A 17869-nucleotide genomic window follows, 5' to 3' on the forward strand; every position below is an offset into this window, starting at 1 on the left:
GAGTTTCTTTAGTTAGCCAAGATCATGAATCCAATGTCCTATTGATGTGCTATTACCATGATCAGCCCTAACCTACCTGTTTCCTTATTGGATGCCTCTTTTTGCCTTCCCCAGCTACTTCATAAAGGGGTGTGGTTTGGTTTGTTTATATCCTATTGCCTTTAGAAAGGTAGAGATTTTTTTTTAATCACAAAGATTATTTACTCATCATAGACATCTTTACAAATTAAAAGTGTACAAAGAAAGATGTTAAACAAGAATGATATTATTATCCAACTTTTCAGAGAGGTTAAGTGACCAGCCCACAGTTACATTACAAAGCATTAGTGGTCTTCAGAATCCTACATCACACTACAGATCTCATTCTCAACCTAGTCATCATGTTTTAAATATAATAAAGTTTAGTTTAAAATATGTCTGGTGATTCCCCATTCCCTATACTCATGTTGTTGTTGTTAATCACTAAGTTGTGTCTGACTGTTTTGCGATCCCATGGACTGTAGCCCACCAGGCTCCTCTGTCCATGGGATTCTCCAGGCAAGAATACTGGAGTGGGTTGCCATTTCCTTCAGGGGATCTTCCTGACCCAGGGATCAAATCCACATCTCCTGCATTGGCAGGCATGTTCTTTACCGCTGAGCCACCAGGGAAGCCCTCCCTATACTTAAAGCATCATCTATTTAGTATCTTAAAGATTAGAAGACAAGAGAATACTATATATATACATATATATGCTTTTGACTGAGACTCTTGCTCTGGTTTAGGATTAGTGTTTTTAGTCAATTTGCATTTCCCTGATATCTAAAGGTGTTGGGCATTTTTTTTCATATGCTTTTGGGCCTTTTGTATATCTTCTTTGGAAAAATGTTCATCTCCTTTGCCTTTTTTTTAGTTGATTACTTGATTTTTTATTATGGACTTGTAATAGTTCTTTATATATTTTAGTTCTTTATACATATGAGTCCCATGTCAAGTATATGATTTGCAAATATTTTCTCCCATGCCATGGGTTGTCTTTTCACTTTCTTTTTAGTGTCCTTAAGAGTTTTATGCTTTTAGCTCTTACATTCAGGTCTGTGTTCCATTTTGAATTAATTTTTGTATATGGTATGAGGGAGAGGTTCATCTAACCATCACCCAGATCAGGATACAGAACATCTCTACCACCCTGGAAAGCTCCTTCAGGCCCTTTCACAATCAATATTTACCCCCAAGTTATATCCTAACTTCTGTTACCATAGATTAGATTTGAACGTCTTAAAAATGTAATCATACAATATGTACTCGATTGTCTCTGGTTCATGATTATGTTGATGTTTTGCTTATCATGTCTATGTGATTGATCCATGTTGTCTGTGGAAGTAGTTCATTCTTCTTCCTTGCTATTTAGCATTTGAATATACCACAATTTACTTATCCATTCACCTGATAATGGACACTTGAGTTGTTTCCAGTTTGGGGCTGTTATAAATAACACTGCTATGAATATTCTTGTATATGTCTTTGGCAGGTATATGTACTCATCTTTAATACTGAAGAGTGGGGAATTCCTGGAGGCCTAGTGGTTAGGACTTGGAACTTTCACTGTGGGGGGATGGGGGAGGGAGGGGGGGCACGTTCAATCCCTGGTCAGGAAACTAAGATCCCTCAAGCTGCACAGCTTGGAAAAGAAAAAAGGGGAAAAAAAATACCCAAGAGTGTAAGTGATGAGTCGAGGATAGAAGTCTCTTTTAGCACATCAGTACACAATCTGGTAAGATTAGTATTCGTCAGGCTAACAAAAGAATAAGAGCTTTGCCCAGAGGAGAGTGAACAAAGGCATGAAGTCAAAGCAGAGAGACTGTCTCCTCCTGGAACTAGAAGTAGTTCCTTTGATTTACACCTAGAAATTGGAAGGCTGAGAGCTCTAGTAAGCTCTTCCCAGGTGGCTCAATTGGTAAAGAATCCACCTGCCAATGCAGGAGATCTCGCAGGTTGGATCCCTGGGTCAGGAAGGTCCCCTGGAGAAGGGCCTGGCAACCCACTCCAGTATTCTTGCCTGAGAAATTCCATAGACAGAAGAGCCTGGCAGGCTGCAGCCCATGGAGTCACAAAAAGTAGACACGACTTAGCGACTAAACACCACCACCACTACCACTACCACAATCTGTAGTCCTACCTCAAGTGTCATTAAAGTGAGTTTCTATTAGGTTTCTTGCCTTATCTAGTCCACCCCACTCAACTGCAGAAACTAAGTCTGAGAGATAGGAAACTGATACATTGAAGGTCACAGACTGGAACTTCTATTTCCCATGACTTTTTCAAAATAATTGTGGTGATTTGGTAAAGACGTCCACAGTTTCAGAATTTTTGAAGCACTTAACCCTTTTTGTACCTGTTTTACCTTATCTTGTACTATTTGTTATAGTCTTTAAAGCACCTAATCTCAATTCCTAATAGTACAAATACATACTCATTGTACTTTCAACTATTTTAAGATTCTGGAAGTGATTCTTCAGTGCCTAAATATTTCTAAATCCTCTTCCCAAAGCAGCTTTGGTTTGCTGGTTTGGTTTTGATTTTTTGCTTGTTGCTTAAATTTTTCTTTTTAATGATACTCTGCTATTGGGTTGTGTTAATGAAAATAATTAAAGTCTGTGATTTTTTTCCTCACCAATTTTCATTTCAGATGATACAATATTCCAAAATCCTATGGTACAAGAAGCTATACGAATGGGATTCAGTTTCAAGGACATTAAGAAAACAATGGAGGGGAAAATTCAGACATCTGGGAGCAACTATAAATCACTTGAGGTTCTGGTTGCAGATCTAGTGAATGCTCAGAAAGATAATACACAAGATGAATCAAGTCAGACTTCATTACAGAAAGGTATGCATGCCTATGTTTTAAAAGCAAGATACACCTAGTATTTCATTATGGATAGTATCTTGTATGACTATGTGGCCCATGCATTTTCCTCCTCTCGTATTTCCCTTAGGATAAATGTTTTTTTAAACTTTTTATTATGAAAGATGTCAAACATACTCAAAAGTGGAGAGAACAGTACAATGAACCCTCAGATATCCATCAGCCAACTTCAATAATTGTCAACACTTTTTCAATCTCCCTTTCTTCCCCCAACTTTGATTTTTGCTGTAGTTTTTCAGAGTAAATCCCAGACATCCTGTATACCACTTGCCTATAAATACTTCAATAACTATGTAGGGACTTTTTTTTTTAACATGACCTTAATACTGTGTGTTAATCTATTCAGACTGTTATAATAGTACCGTAGACTGGGTGGCTTAGACAGCAGACATTTGTTTTTCATACTTCCGGAGGCTGGGAAGTCCAAGGTTCAGGCAGATTTGGTTCCTGGTGAAGTCTCTCTTCCAGGCTGGGAGATGGCTGCCTTCTCTATGTCCTCTCTTGGCCAAGAGAGATAGCATTCTGCTTTCTAGTCCACTTATAAGAACATTGATTCCATCATGGAGTCCCATCATCATGACCCCATGTAAACCAAATCACCTTTTGAAGGCCCCACCTCTAAGCACCATCACATAGGGTGTGAGGGCTTCAACATGAGTTTTGGAGAGAAAGACATTTAGCCCATAATATACTATTGTCACAGTTAACAGAATTAACAGTAATTCTATAATATCATCTGAAATTCAGTTGATTTTAATTTTCCTCATCATCTTAAAATGTTTTTACAGTTGATGTGTTCTGATCAGGATCCAAGTAAGATCTACTGATCTATTAATTTTAAAAACTGTAAGTTTATACTCTATTTTAGGTAAAGAACAACAAAGGCTAACTTTTATCATTGTGTGTAGACTCTAAGTTTTTTAGTTGAAACTGCTTGGATTTAGAGTATTTTGCAACTTTCTACATGATATAAATATGTAAAAGGGTCATATTGCTAAATAGAGCTTGAATTAAATGCATTTTAATACTGTGATTCATATACAAAGTGTATTGAATAATGTAGAAGAGAAGTATATAATCATTCTCTAAGCTTTTGACCACCTCTACCAAAAGATGAGAATTCTCTGAGTACTAATGAACTTAAAAGTTAACTTATTTTGTTTTTTACATTCAAGACCCTTTTGATCTTTAAGTTATTTCAGATGCTTTTGAAACATTATTCAGATAATCAAATAAGTCTTAAAGCAGTATAACATTGATGAGTTTTATATTACTCTAGTTGGTGTAGAAGATTCAGCAGAAAGCAGACTACTTTTTTCCTTAAAGATACATTTATTTAAAACCTATAATAGCTCCTCTTGTCTTGGTGATGGTGAAACAAATCATTTGCTTTGTGATACAAGTGACTATGTCATTTTTCCCTGCATCTTCACCACAACTCAAACTTAATTAAGTTTGACAGTAAGGTGTTAGTTTTTATACCTGAAGGTGTTTACAGCAGAAAGATTTAGTGGGTTGCAGTAGGAAGAGAACAAAGGACAGAGTGCATTGGGGGATGTCTCTATTCAACAGGAGTTTGTGGGAGGTTCTCATCATTACCGAGATTACAAGCCGGGGTCGTGTGGGAAAAAGGGCCTAAGTTAATGCCAGTTCTCAAGGGCACACGTTAGAATTCATCAGTTGATGTCTCCTTAGTCTCACAAAATTGAGAGGCAGGTAATTGATACAGGCAAGCTTTTCATGAGGGGGCTGCTGTCTATTTCTCCTCCCAAAGCTGATGAGGAAACACCAGCTCTAAGAATCTTTTAATTCTGTACAAAATAGAGGGTGGGCCTAATTGAAGTAAAAGCAAATAAAATTTATTAGAGAAAATATAATGTTATTGTTACTCACTAAGAAATCCTAGATTCAATACTAGCTTTTATACCATTGTCTCTGTAACAGAGAATACCCCAGTCTTCTAAAGATAGTACCAAATTAGTATCTTTTTCCCTTTCTTTTTAAAAATGACATTGTATGATATAAAGCCCTTTACTTCATGTGTGTGGTAAGATACTTATTTTAATCCTTATATATATATGATAGAAAGTAATGTAAAAATCAAATAACCCATGCACATTTCTTATCAGTCTGTCTTTCCACATAGATCTGCTCTGATTGGAACATGAATAACATCAGTTTATTCTAGAAGTGGTTTATAATAATGCGGTAAAAATATTAGCAAATACCATGAAAAATTATCTAGCTATTGCCTTTATTGCTATGTGCCAGGTACCTCCCAACCTAGAAGAGGGCATTGTGGCAAGTAGAAGGGGAAAGGTGGCTCAGGAAAGGATGTAGAACCCAGTGGTTACTCTTTAGGCTAGAGTGAAGTAAAAAACTCAGTCTGGAAAAAAATGCCCAGAGCATCACCATCTCAAGTAAGTATATGCACTGTAATATGGAACTGTAAACAGTCAGAACCAAAAGAACCTTAAAGATCCTATAATAATTTTCATTACTTCAGAGAAAACTGAGGTGCTGATGAACTGTTACTCAAGATCACGCAGATATTTGGGAGTGAAATTCCGGTTTCCTGACTTCTGGTCCAGTGTTTATTTTTTTTTTTTAATTGGGAATTCTCCGGTGGTCCTATGGTTAGGACTTGACACTTTTAGTACCAAGGACCCAGATTCAGTCCCTGGTCCCGGAGGTAAGATTCCACAAGTCACATGGTGTGGCCAAAAAAAAAGTAAATACACATAAAATTTACCCTCTGAGCCATTTTTAAGTGTATAGTTCAGTAGTTTTAAGTACATTCACATTGTTGTGCAGTCAATCTCCAGAGCTCTTTTCATCTACAAAACTGAAACTCTTTACCTATTAAACAGCTTCCATTTTCCCGTTCCCCTGGCAGCCACCATTCTGCTTTCTGTCTCTGTAAATTTGACTACTGTAGGTATCTGATCCAGTTTCCTTTTTTATTCATTGTAGCATCACATGCAAAAGTAACATGTAAATTAATTGTTTTCCTCTTTATGATTTTTTGGGGGATTACAAAGGTACTTCTAAAAAAACACTTTGAAGGGGTAGTCCCCTCACCCCCAGGACTGGCCTGGGGAAGAGAGACTACCTGAGAGGAGGGAACCCCAAAAGAGACCTGCTGTGGACCCCAGGCAAAAGGAATGCCTGGGTACTGGGAGCTGTGAGCATGACAGGAGGAAGTGTAGCGGGACAGGCTCCAGGCACACAGGCAAAGCACGAGAAGATTGGACAAAAAGCCACAAAGTTACTTGGGTTCCTTCTTTTCATTTGCCTTTTTCAGCTTCTGCTGCATGATCTCCGAGTCCTTCTGCTTGTGGCCCACAGCAGAAAGCTTCTAATCTCAGTGTTTTCTCTTAACCAAGTCACTCTGGTTTTCCATATTCCTCTGGCAGGCTGGCTTTCGCTGGCTGCCACAGTCTTGGTGATGGCAGGAATATACACTATTCTTTTTTGGTCAGATGCATCCATATAATATAAATCAGTTTATAATGCCATCCCTTTACTTTTGTTGTTTGCTATGCCCCGAATGCCTTTTTCCTGTTTGTATACCTCATCTCATTCCCCACTGCACCCCCAATTCCCTAAACCCAGTTCGTGAACTTGTCCTTCAAGGCTCAGCTCAAAGGTCACTCTTTGAAGTTTCCCCAAAGACCCATAGCACACTTTGCAGCTTTCTCTTCTCTACTCTCTCTGTTAAAGCATTTGTAACGTTGTTTTGGAACTTTTTCTGTCCCTTCCTATCTGTTAGGCTTCTTGAGGACAGACAGTTTATCTTTCTTATCTCTATGTTCCATATTTGAGTTTTGAATTATGCCCAGGAGGTTGCCTTTTAAGAAAAAAAAGGATCAAATAATCCTTTTCTCCATGACTAGCCAAGAAAACCTTACTGAAGCAATTCTGGTATCTTTTTCCAGGTTAAAACCTTTCACTGGCTCTGGGGCCCTTGGTGTCAAGTCGAAACTCCTTCACATGGGTTACCAAATCCTTCATGATCAGGCTCATGCTAACCTTCTATAGCCTCATGCTATAATCTCATGCTATTTCCCCTTCACATTCTCTTCCCAAACCTTACCTGTGCACTTGGAGGCCTCATTCTGTTTCTCACCTTGGAGCCTGCCTATATCATTTCCTCTGCCCAGAGCCCTCTTCTCCCACTGCTCTTGTCCCCCAAGGTCTAAGGCCTTCTCCCTCTTCTAGTTTACTCCTACTTATCCTTTAGGACCCAATTTAGGTATAATATTTTCTGGAAGGCCTTCCCTCTGTGTGTACATGGATACACAGCCTTCCTATGTTCTTCATAACACATTGTCATTACTTTAATCATTACACTGTATTATAATTTCCTGCCTGCTTGTGTTCCTGACTTGTCTATGAATGATTAGGAGCCCAGGATCTATATATTTGTTAATCTATCTCTAATGCCTAGAACCTAGCTAAGTGTTCCATAAGCATTTGTTGAATAAAATTAAACCACTGTTTGCCAAACTTGTTTTCAAAATAGTGTTCCCCAGAATGTTAAGAGATGTCGTGAAAAAGGAGCTCTGTAGTTAAATAGGGAATGCATTTTGAATTTCTAAGAGGGCATATATGCTTTATTATTACTGCCCTCAACTTGATAGTCATGGTTCAGAAATGCCAGTGTGCTCAACCCCAGAAATATTAGATTGAGTGAATGGGGCCAAGGAATCTATTGGTTGTTTTTTTTTTTTAAATACCCCTAGTGATTCTCATGTGAAGCTAAATTTGGAAACCACTGCTATACAGTGATCACAAAGATTGTTAAAATATGTAATGCATTTGGAATCGTGCCTAGCACAAAGTAGAAGTGCTATATTACTTTTAACTGCTGCTATTGCTGACCCAGATAATCACGATGGTGTGATCACTGACCTAGAGCCAGACATCCTGGAATGTGAAGTCAAGTGGGCCTTAGAGAACAAAGCTAGTGGAGGTGACAGAATTCCAGTTGAGCTATTCCAAATCCTGAAAGATGATGCTGTGAAAGTGCTGCACTCAATATGCCAGCAAATTTGGAAAACTCAGCAGTGGCCACAGGACTGGAAAAGGTCAGTTTTCATTCCAGTCCCAAATAAAGGCAATGCCAAAGAATGCTCAAACTACCGCACAATTGCACTCATCTCACATGCTAGTAAAGTAATGCTCAAAATTCTCCAAGCCAGGCTTCAGCAATATGTGAACCATGAACTTCCAGATGTTCAAGCTGGTTTTAGAAAAGGCAGAGGAACCAGAGATCAAATTGCCAACATCCGCTGGATCATGGAAACAGCAAGAGAGTTCCAGAAAAGCATCTATTTTTGCTTTATTGACTATGCCAAAGCCTTTGACTGGGTGGATCACAATAAACTGTAGAAAATTCTGAAAGAGATGGAAATACCAGACCACCTGATCTGCCTCTTGAGAAATTTGTATGCAGGTCAGGAAGCAACAGTTAGAACTGGACATGGAACAACAGACTGGTTCCAAATAGGAAAAGGAGTACGTCAAGGCTGTATATCGTCACCCTGCTTATTTAACTTAGATGCAGAGTACATCATGAGAAACACTGGACTGGAAGAAACACAAGCTGGAATCAAGATTGCCGGGAGAAATATCAATAACCTCAGATATGCAGATGACACCACCCTTATGGCAGAAAGTGAAGAAAAACCTAAAGAGCCTCATGATGAACATGAATGTGAAAAAGTTGGCTTAAAGCTCAGCATTCAGAAAACGAAGATCATGGCATCTGGTCCCATCACTTCATGGGAAATAGATGGGAAACAGTGGAAATAGTGTCAGACTTTATTTTTCTGGGCTCCAAAATCACTACAGATGGTGATTGCAGCCATGAAATTAAAAGATGCTTACTCCTTGGAAGGAAAGTTATGACCAACCTAGATAGCATATTCAAAAGCAGAGACATTACTTTGCCAACAATGGTTCGTCTAGTCAAGGCTATGGTTTTTCCAGTAGTCATGTATGGATGTGAGAGTTGGACTGTGAAGAAGGCTGAGTGCTGAAGAATTGATGCTTTTGAACTGTGGTGTTGGAGAAGACTCTTGAGAGTCCCTTGGACTGCAAGGAGATCCAACCAGTCCATTCTGAAGGAGATCAGCCCTGGGATTTCTTTGGAAGGAATGATGCTAAAGCTGAAACTCCAGTACTTTGGCCACCTCATGTGAAGAGTTGACTCATTGGAAAAGACTCTGATGCTGGGAGGGATTGGGGGCAGGAGGAGAAGGGAACGACAGAGGATGACATGGCTGAATGGCATCACTGACTCGATAGACATGAGTCTCAGTGAACTCCGGGTGTTAGTGATGGACAGAGAGGCCTGGCGTGCTGCGATTCATGGGGTCGCAAAGTGTTGGACACGACTGAGCGACTGATCTGATCTGATCTGATCGCTGATGTTGTTGTCATAGTTATATATGATTGTTAAACATATTTTTGTGCCGCATTTGTTAACATTTCTCAAAACTAAGCTTGACAAAGGCTGAATTAAACAAGAACTTCAGTGCCACCTGTATATTGATGACGCCCAGGTTTCTATCTTTAGCCCTGATTTCTTCTGACCTTTAAGACCTAACGCTCCGATCGCCTACTGGACATTTTTATATGGATGCCCTGCAAACACCTCAGAAATATCTTAAAAATCCCAAATCTGTACCTCCATTTTTATTTCCTATTGGCACTACCATCCCCTTGTCAGCCATGCTAGAAATCTTGAAATCAACTTTATTTCCTCTTTCTTCCTCATCCTTCACATCCAATCACTAAATCCTACTTGTCCCATTTCATAAGTGGCCCTCCACTTCCATCTCTTAATTTCTGGAATAAGCCGTGCCCTTTCGATATGCTGCTACTTTTACCTAACCCTTGCTTCTCTGCTTAGCAGATTTCTGTTTTTAAATGTCACTCTTCCACCTCCCCACTTCCCCACCCAACAGCCACCAACCGGTGGAACTTTCCCCACCTAACCTGAACAAAAGAACTTGTTCTGTTACCTTGTCCCAGAGCACTTTGTAACTTTATTACAGAACTTATCACTTTGTACTTTGTGCTTGCTTCTGTAGCCTCAGCTCACGTCCTTCTCTCCCACTAGGCTGTGAACTGCTTAAGAATAGATGCCATGTGTGAGTTATCCCATCTCCTGACACTTGATCAGCGTCCGGCACATAGTAGGGGTTCACACTGTTTCAGTGAATTTAACCAACTCAGAAAGTCTAAAATTAACACGTTTTTTTCTCTTTGTACAGACATTAGTACTGAAGAGCAGCTAAGGCTCCTACAAGAGGAGAAGCTTTGCAAAATCTGTATGGATAGAAATATTGCTGTCGTCTTTATTCCTTGTGGACATCTGGTCACTTGTAAACAGTGTGCTGAAGCAGTTGACAAGTGTCCCATGTGCTACACAGCCATTACTTTGAGGCAAAAAATTTTCATGTCGTAATCTAACTACAGTAGGCATCTTATGTTCTTATTACCCTGATTGAATGTGTGATGTGAACCAACTTGAAGAAATCAGCATTGAATTCCATTAGCATTTGCTGCCAAGTAGGAAGAAAGTGTAAACTGCAATGTTATAGTTGGCAGTCTAAAATTTGAATTTCTGGATTTTTCAGGATGTTAACTGTATTAGCTGTTCTGTTTTTCTCCCACTGTTATTTAATTGAAACCCTAGACTAAGAAGCATCATATTGTAACTGATCACAATGTGTGTTTTATAGTACACTGACTTAGTTTTCTAAATGTAAGTGAATTAATCAGTTGAATTTTTCATTCATTTTGGATAGGCTTAACAAATAGAGCATTCTGTATGAATGGAGATTAGAGTTAATCTTCCCAATCACATAATTTGTTTTGTGTGAAAAAGGAATGAACTGTTTCACACTGATGGAAAGATGGAAATGATTTTTAGATGTTTGTGTTTTAGGATTTTGTCCATTTTCTTTTAAATTATACACATGTACTTGGGTGGATGATTTTTTTTTAATGATTTTGCCATTGTTAAAAGGGTATTTAATGATTGACTACCTTTTAGCCTACATGTACTGACATAAAAAGACATGAGAGGTATATTAAGTGTAAAATCAAATGGCAAAACACTATGTGTAGAATGAGCCAAGTGAAGGTGTGTCTATTTTATATACATATAGAACAGAAGATTGGAAAGATAGGCACCAAACTGTTAAATGTGGTTTCTCTTGAAAGGGGGTGGGGGGATGGGTCCCAGAGGGGCTTTATAAGGGCCTTTCACTTTCTACTTTTTTCATTTTGTTCTGTTTGAATTTTTTATAAGTATTATTACTTTTGTAATCAAAATTTTTAGAAAGTATTTTGCTGATTTAAAGGCTTAGGCATGTTCAAACGCCTGCAAAACTACTTATTGCTCAGCTTTAGTTTTCCTAATCCAAGAAGGCAGGGCAGTTAACCTTTTTGGTGCCAATGTGAAATTTAAATGTTTATATGTTTTTCCTGCTTCGTGGATAAAAAATATTTCTGAGTGGTAGTTTTCTGACAGGTAGACCATGTCTTCTCTTGTTTAAAAATAAATATTCCTGATTTTGTAAAATGAAATATAAAATATGTCTCAGATCTTCCAATTAATTAGTAAGGATTCATCTTTAATCCTTGCTAGTTTAAGCCTGCCTAAGTCACTTTACTAAAAGATCTTTGTTAACCCAGTATTTTAAACATCTGTCAGCTTATGTAGGTAAAAGTAGAAGCATGTTTGTACACTGCTCGTAGTTATAGTAACAGCTTTCCATGTTGAGATTCTCGTATCTTGTATCTTAAAGTTTCATGTGAATTTTTACCGTTAGGATGCTTAAGATGTATATAGGATAAAATGTCAAGTCTTCACCTAAGTTTTTTGTTTTCTTGTCTAGTAATAGTAGCAGATACTTCTGGAATGTTTTCCCAAGATCCTTAAAAACTTCTTGGAAATTATAAAATACTGACAAGAAAAGAAGAATAGTTTTTTGAATATTAAAGAGAAAATAAAGCTTGAGTAAGAATCAATATAGGTTAAAAAGATAAAAGTCTAAAAATGCTTCATAGAACACCCAGGCAAAGATCCTCACAACAACCTGTTGTAGAGGTGAGTGAGGCATTTTACTGTAGAGAAAAGGTTGGGAGTAAAACTGTCAGAAGTTATATTTTTGTTGTATTTTCTAAGAGAAAGAGTATTGTTATGTTCTCTTAACCTCTGTTAATTACTACTTTGATATTCATTTAAAGCATTGCAGATTTAAATGAGAATCTTTATTTTTTTAATTAAAAAAAAATTTTTTTTTATTTTTATTTTTTCCACTGGTGTCTGGCTACAAACCATTCTTAGTGCCCACAGTTCTGAGCACTGAGCGTAGAAATAGCCGCTTCCTCTCTGCCCCAACGGCGCGGGCCACACCTGTGGTGCCGGCAAGTCCGGCATCTGCAGGGCAGTAAGAGTCTTTAAAGTCAAATAATGACCACCCTGTTTTTGTTGTACTATGTAAATCCTCAGTTCTTTACTTTTGCACTTTCTTCCAGTTAGATTTAGTTATATATTCATTAAAAGTTAAATTTTATATGTATAATCTAAGCTTTAAATTTAAACTTAAATTACAAGGGGAGAAAAGTGTTAAAGGTTTAAAAATGTGTTTTCCAGGACACGTCAGCTCCAAGTCAGGTAGTTGGTTCAATCTAGTTGTTGTCCAAGGACTGAATTGTTTTAACATAAGGTTTTCCAGTTCTGGGAGCCTCAGTTCTTTAAAACTCTTTTAAAATTTGTATGTTTAGATTTAAGCAAGACCTTTTTACTCCCCATCAGTTGTGAGATTTAATGCATGAAGCTGATGTGGCTAACAAGTTTATTTTAAGAATTGTTTAGAAATGCTGTTGCTTCAGGTTCTTAAATCACTCAACGCTCCAACTTCTAATCAAATTTTTAAAGACTTACCAATGTTTGCCTGTGTTTGCACTATAAAAAGCACTGGATCCTTCCCATCTATTTGTGCAAAGAATGATCACTTGCAAGGTCAAAAATATAGCCAGATCCAAATCTCTGCCTCCCCCTTCCCAAAATAGTTCTCAGTATCTCCATGTAGACTTCCTTTTCTGTATAAAGTTCACTCTAAGATTTCAAAGGCACCGCCTGTTTTACTACATTTTAGTCATGTGAAGAGTCAAGTTGTTTTGTAATAAATAATTGTCTTTATTCATAATAATCTGGTGTGCTAATCAAAAGCCTTGTCTTAATTTTTGAGAAATGAGTTTAGTGTTTATAAAGTAAATTCCAGTTTGTTAAGTAATGGCTTTGTATTACCTTTCCTGCTAGATTTTTGTTTATTTTCCCTTGGGTTAGGGGCTAAGATGGAGTAGGATGGGGGTAGTGAATGTATGTGATGTGATTTGGCCTTGTGTATTACAATCCTTTGTTGTTTTATCACTTAAATGTTGGTAGTTTTCTTCCTGGTTTTCATTTTAGTGGATAAAATTGGTATTTTGAACTCTGAATGGAGACTACCACCACAGCATTAGTTCCACATATTGAACCCTTTAGACTGAAATGATTGTTTTATTTCCTGATTACCCAGTTGGTTGAATATGGGGGAAAAGGGGTGGAGGGGTTGGAGAAATAGGATAGGTTGTATATCGTTTCTATTAGAGAAAGAAGAAAATGGGACTGAATATTTGACAGATATGGTTTTTAGCCACATCTGGCTTAGAAAAGAAGAAAAGAGGTAACCATTTCTTCATCTGTGAAATGCAAATAGTACCTGTCTTAAAAAATTATAAGAGTTGAGGAGACCGTATGTGTAAAATACTTGTTATAAATGTTAATTCCCTTCCTAACACTTTTTTACCTTCCATGGATTTGCCTTGACTCTGGAAATTAGGGCTAAAACTTAGATAATAACTCTTTCACTGACTCTTAATTCATCTTTTTTGTTTGTCGTAGTTAAGATGCAAATTGCAGTACACAAGTAGGTCAAATCCTTAAAAATATTTAAATTCCTTTTTTAAAAACTTGAAACAATATTCTTACCAAAGTTAGTTGAGTTTTTCTAATAGAAACAATTGGCTTAGTCCCACTTTTATAGTCAGTTTCAGTTTGACTTACAAACTTAGCACAATGTGAATTTCACTTGCAGCACAACAGAATCATAGGATGTCAGAGCTAGAAGTGACCTTAGAGAGTATCTAATTCATTCCCCTTGTTTTAAGATGAACCATCTGAGGCTCAATGGTGAAATGATGTGTTCAAAGCTATATAACTAATCAGTGATAGCCCAGGCTGGGACATAGTTTGATGGTGAAAAACTTCAAGCTACCTCTCCAGGGAGGTCTCAAATGTTTATTTTTTCAACTATTCTTTATTCTATACCATAACATTCACTACATATTAAATGACACTTTAATACAGTAGGACAATCTTAAATACATATGGCTTCAAATTGTACAATATTGCATTAATGTTTCGGGGGTAAGATTCTTATTTGAAGTCTAAAGTTTGCAGAAATGCATATAGATTTTTTTTCATTTACTACATTCTTCTTGTGTAGCATTAATTGTGTATCATTTAAAATTACTATGTAAGTATATTTTGTCATTCTGTCTATACTTAGCAACAAATTTGCATTTTTATTTGATGTAACAATTGCTTTAATGTAATTTTTGTTAGAAGATTTTGCATTACCTTTATACTTTATATCTAACCTGACAGAATGACTGATTCTTATGTCATTGTAATAGTGTTGTAAATAATCACGTGAAATGTGTGAGATAGAGTACTATATTTGTAAATATAATTTTATGGCTGTTTTCATTTAGTAGAAACTTTTCCATCAGTATGGAAAACTAAGAAAATTGCTTTCTACTGTATAATCTGGCAGTTATCATAGATTAAAGCTTATTTTTCTGTGAATAAAAACTTATCCAATAAAGCACTATTCTTTAAAATGATATCTTATTACTTTGTATTTGTTTCACTTCCTCAGAAAAAAATAAAATAGCTCTCTTAAAAATATTAATACTAAAATGCAACTTCCCAAATATATCCTATGCCATTATTGCGCCAGACATTAAGGTATATATCAAGTCATGTGATATTAAGAAAAAAAAGACATCTGCTTTCACATTAGTTTATAGAATTCTATAAGTACATGAAAAGTTTATTTTTAGTTTTGTGTAAAAATATGAAACTCCCTCTCCACAAAGATTGGCCTGGTTGACTCAAGAGATAACTATAGTCACCTTAACAAGGCTTGAATAAGCAAGAGACCTAAAAAGCCACTGCCCCTTTGAGGCAGGCAGCAGAGAAGGATTTTGTGAGTCTACAGAAGCAGCTGCCCAGAGTTTCAGAAACTGCAAGCAAATCTGGTGGGATAAAAAGTAAGGGAATTGCAATTATCCTTCAATAAAAAATAATTAGAAAAAAAGTGAGGAAATAAAGGCTTCTCAAAGGGAGAGGGAAATTTAGAAAAGGGCATTTCAAGTGCTATTTCCCCTACCCCTGAGTTGTATTTCAGGCCTAGTCTGAGACATTACTTTGCCAACAAAGGTCCGTCTAGTCAAGGCTATGGTTTTTCCAGTAATCATGTATGGATGTGAGAGTTGGACTGTGAAGAAGGCTGAGCGCCGAAGAATTGATGCTTTTGAACTGTGGTGCTGGAGAAGACTCTTGAGAGTCCCTTGGACTGCAAGGAGATCCAACCAGTCCATTCTGACGGAGATCAGCCCAGGGATTTCTTTGGAGGGAATGATGCTAAAGCTGAAACTCCAGTACTCTGGCCACCTTATGCGAAGAGTTGACTCATTGGAAAAGACTCTGATGCTGGGAGGGATTGGGAGCAGGAGGAGAAGGGGACGCCAGAGGATGAGATGGCTGGATGGCATCACTGACTCGATGGACTTGAGTCTGAGTGAACTCCGGGAGTTTGTGATGGACAGGGAGGCCTGGCGGGCTGTGATTTGTGGGGTCGCAAAGAGTTGGACATGACTGAGCGACTGAACTGATCTGAACTGAACTGTATTGTTTAGTTGCTAAGCTAAGCTGTGTCTGACTTTCTTACAGACCCTGGGGACTGTAGCCCACCAGGCTTCTGTCCATGGGATTTCCCAGGTGAGAATACTCAGTGGGTTGCCATTTCCTTCTCCATGGGATCTTCCCAACCCAGGGATCAAACCCATGTCTCCTGCATTCACAGGTGGGTTCTTTACCACTGAGCCACCAGGGAAGCCCCATCTGTATAGTGACTGATTATCAAATTCTTGACTGTTACCACTGTTATCTGAGATATACCATAAGACTGTTGTAAATGCAGTCCACATTTCTTACATGTCAACTATACTTTAAATGAATATTGATGAAGATGTGAATTTTCAAAGCTTTCTCTTACAAAAATTTTCAAACTTACATAAAAGTAGAAACAAAAATATAATGAACCTTGTAATCATCATTCAGCTTCAACAAATAACATTTTGCCAGTCTTGTTTCATCTAGGACTCTCTATCCTTTTATTTTTAAAATTTATTTATTTTTGATATATTTTAAAGTAAATCCTAGACATTATGTTATTTCTCCTATAGCTACTTTGTTATATACCTATACAGGATTAGAACATTTTTTAAATTGAATTTTTAACTTGCCACTATTACTGCTAAATTTTAAAGGACATCTAAATAATAATTAAGATCAACTTTATTCCCGTTTCCCCTATTTGAAGATTAAGGTAAATAAACATGCTCAAAACTGATACTATAATTTAAAAAATACTTTTAGGGAGTTCCATGGTGGTCCAGTGTTAGGACTCCATGCTTTCATTGCCATGGCTACGGTGCAGTCCCTGGTTGGGGAGCTAAATCCCGCAAGCCACGTAGCATGACCAAACAAAAAAAAAGAAATTTTTTTAACGATGTTCTCACCATTTCATTTGTAGTTTGCTTATAGATTATAGAATAAATGCGGTACTTATTAGAAGTTGGTAGGCTAATTTGCAACAATGTAGATGGACCTAGAGAGTATTATACTTAGTGACATAAGTCGAGAAAGAAAAACACTGGATGATATCACTTATATGTAGAATCTAAAAAATAAAATCTATGTATATAACAACAGAAACAGACTCAGAGATATAGAGAACAAACTAGGAGAGAGGGAGGGTGTAGGGGGTAAGATAGGGGTATGGGATTAAGAGATACAAACTAGTATGTATAAAATAAATAAGCAGCAAGGAATATTATACAGCATAGGAAAATATAGCCATTGTTTTTTAATAACTTTAAATGGAGTATAATCTATAAAAATATTGAATCGTGTTGTACACTTGAAACTAATATTGTAAGTCAACTATACTTCTATTTAAACATTTTAAAATTATAATTACAATAAAGGTAGGCTAACTGTGTGGTGTATGGATACCTCAGTTCAGTTCAGTCGCTCAGTCGTGTCCGACTCTGCGACCCCATGAACTGCAGCACGCCAGGCCTCCCTGTCCATCACCAACTCCCGGAGTTCACTCAGACTCACGTCCATCGAGTCGGTGATGCCATCCAGCCATCTCATCCTCTGTCATCCCCTTCTGCCCCTGTTTCCAATCCCTCCCAGCATCAGAGTCTTTTCCAATGAGTCAACTGTTCGCATGAGGTGGCCAGAGTACTGGAGTTTCAGCTTTAGCATCATTCCTTCCAAAGAACACCTGGGACTGATTTCCTTTAGAATGGACTGGTTGGATCTCCTTGCAGTCCAAGGGACTCTCAAGAGTCTTCTCCAACACCACAGTTCAAAAGCATCAATTCTTCGGCGCTCAGCCTTCTTCACAGTCCAACTCTCACATCCATACATGACTACTGGAAAAACCATAGCCTTGACTAGATGGACCTTTGTTGGCAAAGTAATGTCTCTGCTTTTGGATATGCTATCTAGGTTGGTCATAACTTTCCTTCCAAGGA

General features: G+C 37.5%; 2 protein-coding genes and 1 non-coding gene across 11 annotated transcripts in view; 1 reads left to right on the forward strand and 2 right to left on the reverse strand.

Annotated features, from left to right (window-relative positions):
• The window catches only part of XIAP (X-linked inhibitor of apoptosis), a 39994-nt gene extending 25113 nt beyond the window's left edge, over window positions 1-14881 (forward strand). For 6 of the 9 annotated variants that reach the window (XM_059883278.1, XM_059883277.1, XM_059883275.1 and 3 more), the window contains 2 exons: window positions 2669-2869; window positions 5415-6297. In XM_059883278.1, coding sequence (XP_059739261.1) covers window positions 2669-2869; window positions 5415-5653 — 440 coding nt within the window. In that variant the 3' untranslated portion in view covers window positions 5654-6297. Of the gene's footprint in view, window positions 1-2668; window positions 2870-5414; window positions 6298-10191 lie in introns of those variants that run through there. The other 3 variants (XM_010821346.4, XM_059883281.1, NM_001205592.1) reach the window with 2 other exon arrangements.
• Window positions 6177-7111, reverse strand: LOC112445189 (small EDRK-rich factor 2-like). The gene is given in 1 exon segment (XM_059883807.1): window positions 6177-7111. A coding segment is annotated over 1 exon segment (135 nt). The 5' UTR covers window positions 6312-7111.
• LOC112445249 (small nucleolar RNA SNORA43) lies at window positions 12249-12369 on the reverse strand. The gene has a single exon (XR_003033615.1). It is a non-coding gene; the product is annotated as a small nucleolar RNA SNORA43 (small nucleolar RNA).
• Window positions 14882-17869: the final 2988 nt, after the last annotated feature.

Source organism: Bos taurus, chromosome X (genome assembly GCF_002263795.3).
Source record: "Bos taurus isolate L1 Dominette 01449 registration number 42190680 breed Hereford chromosome X, ARS-UCD2.0, whole genome shotgun sequence".
Classification (NCBI taxonomy): Eukaryota; Metazoa; Chordata; class Mammalia; order Artiodactyla; family Bovidae; genus Bos; species Bos taurus.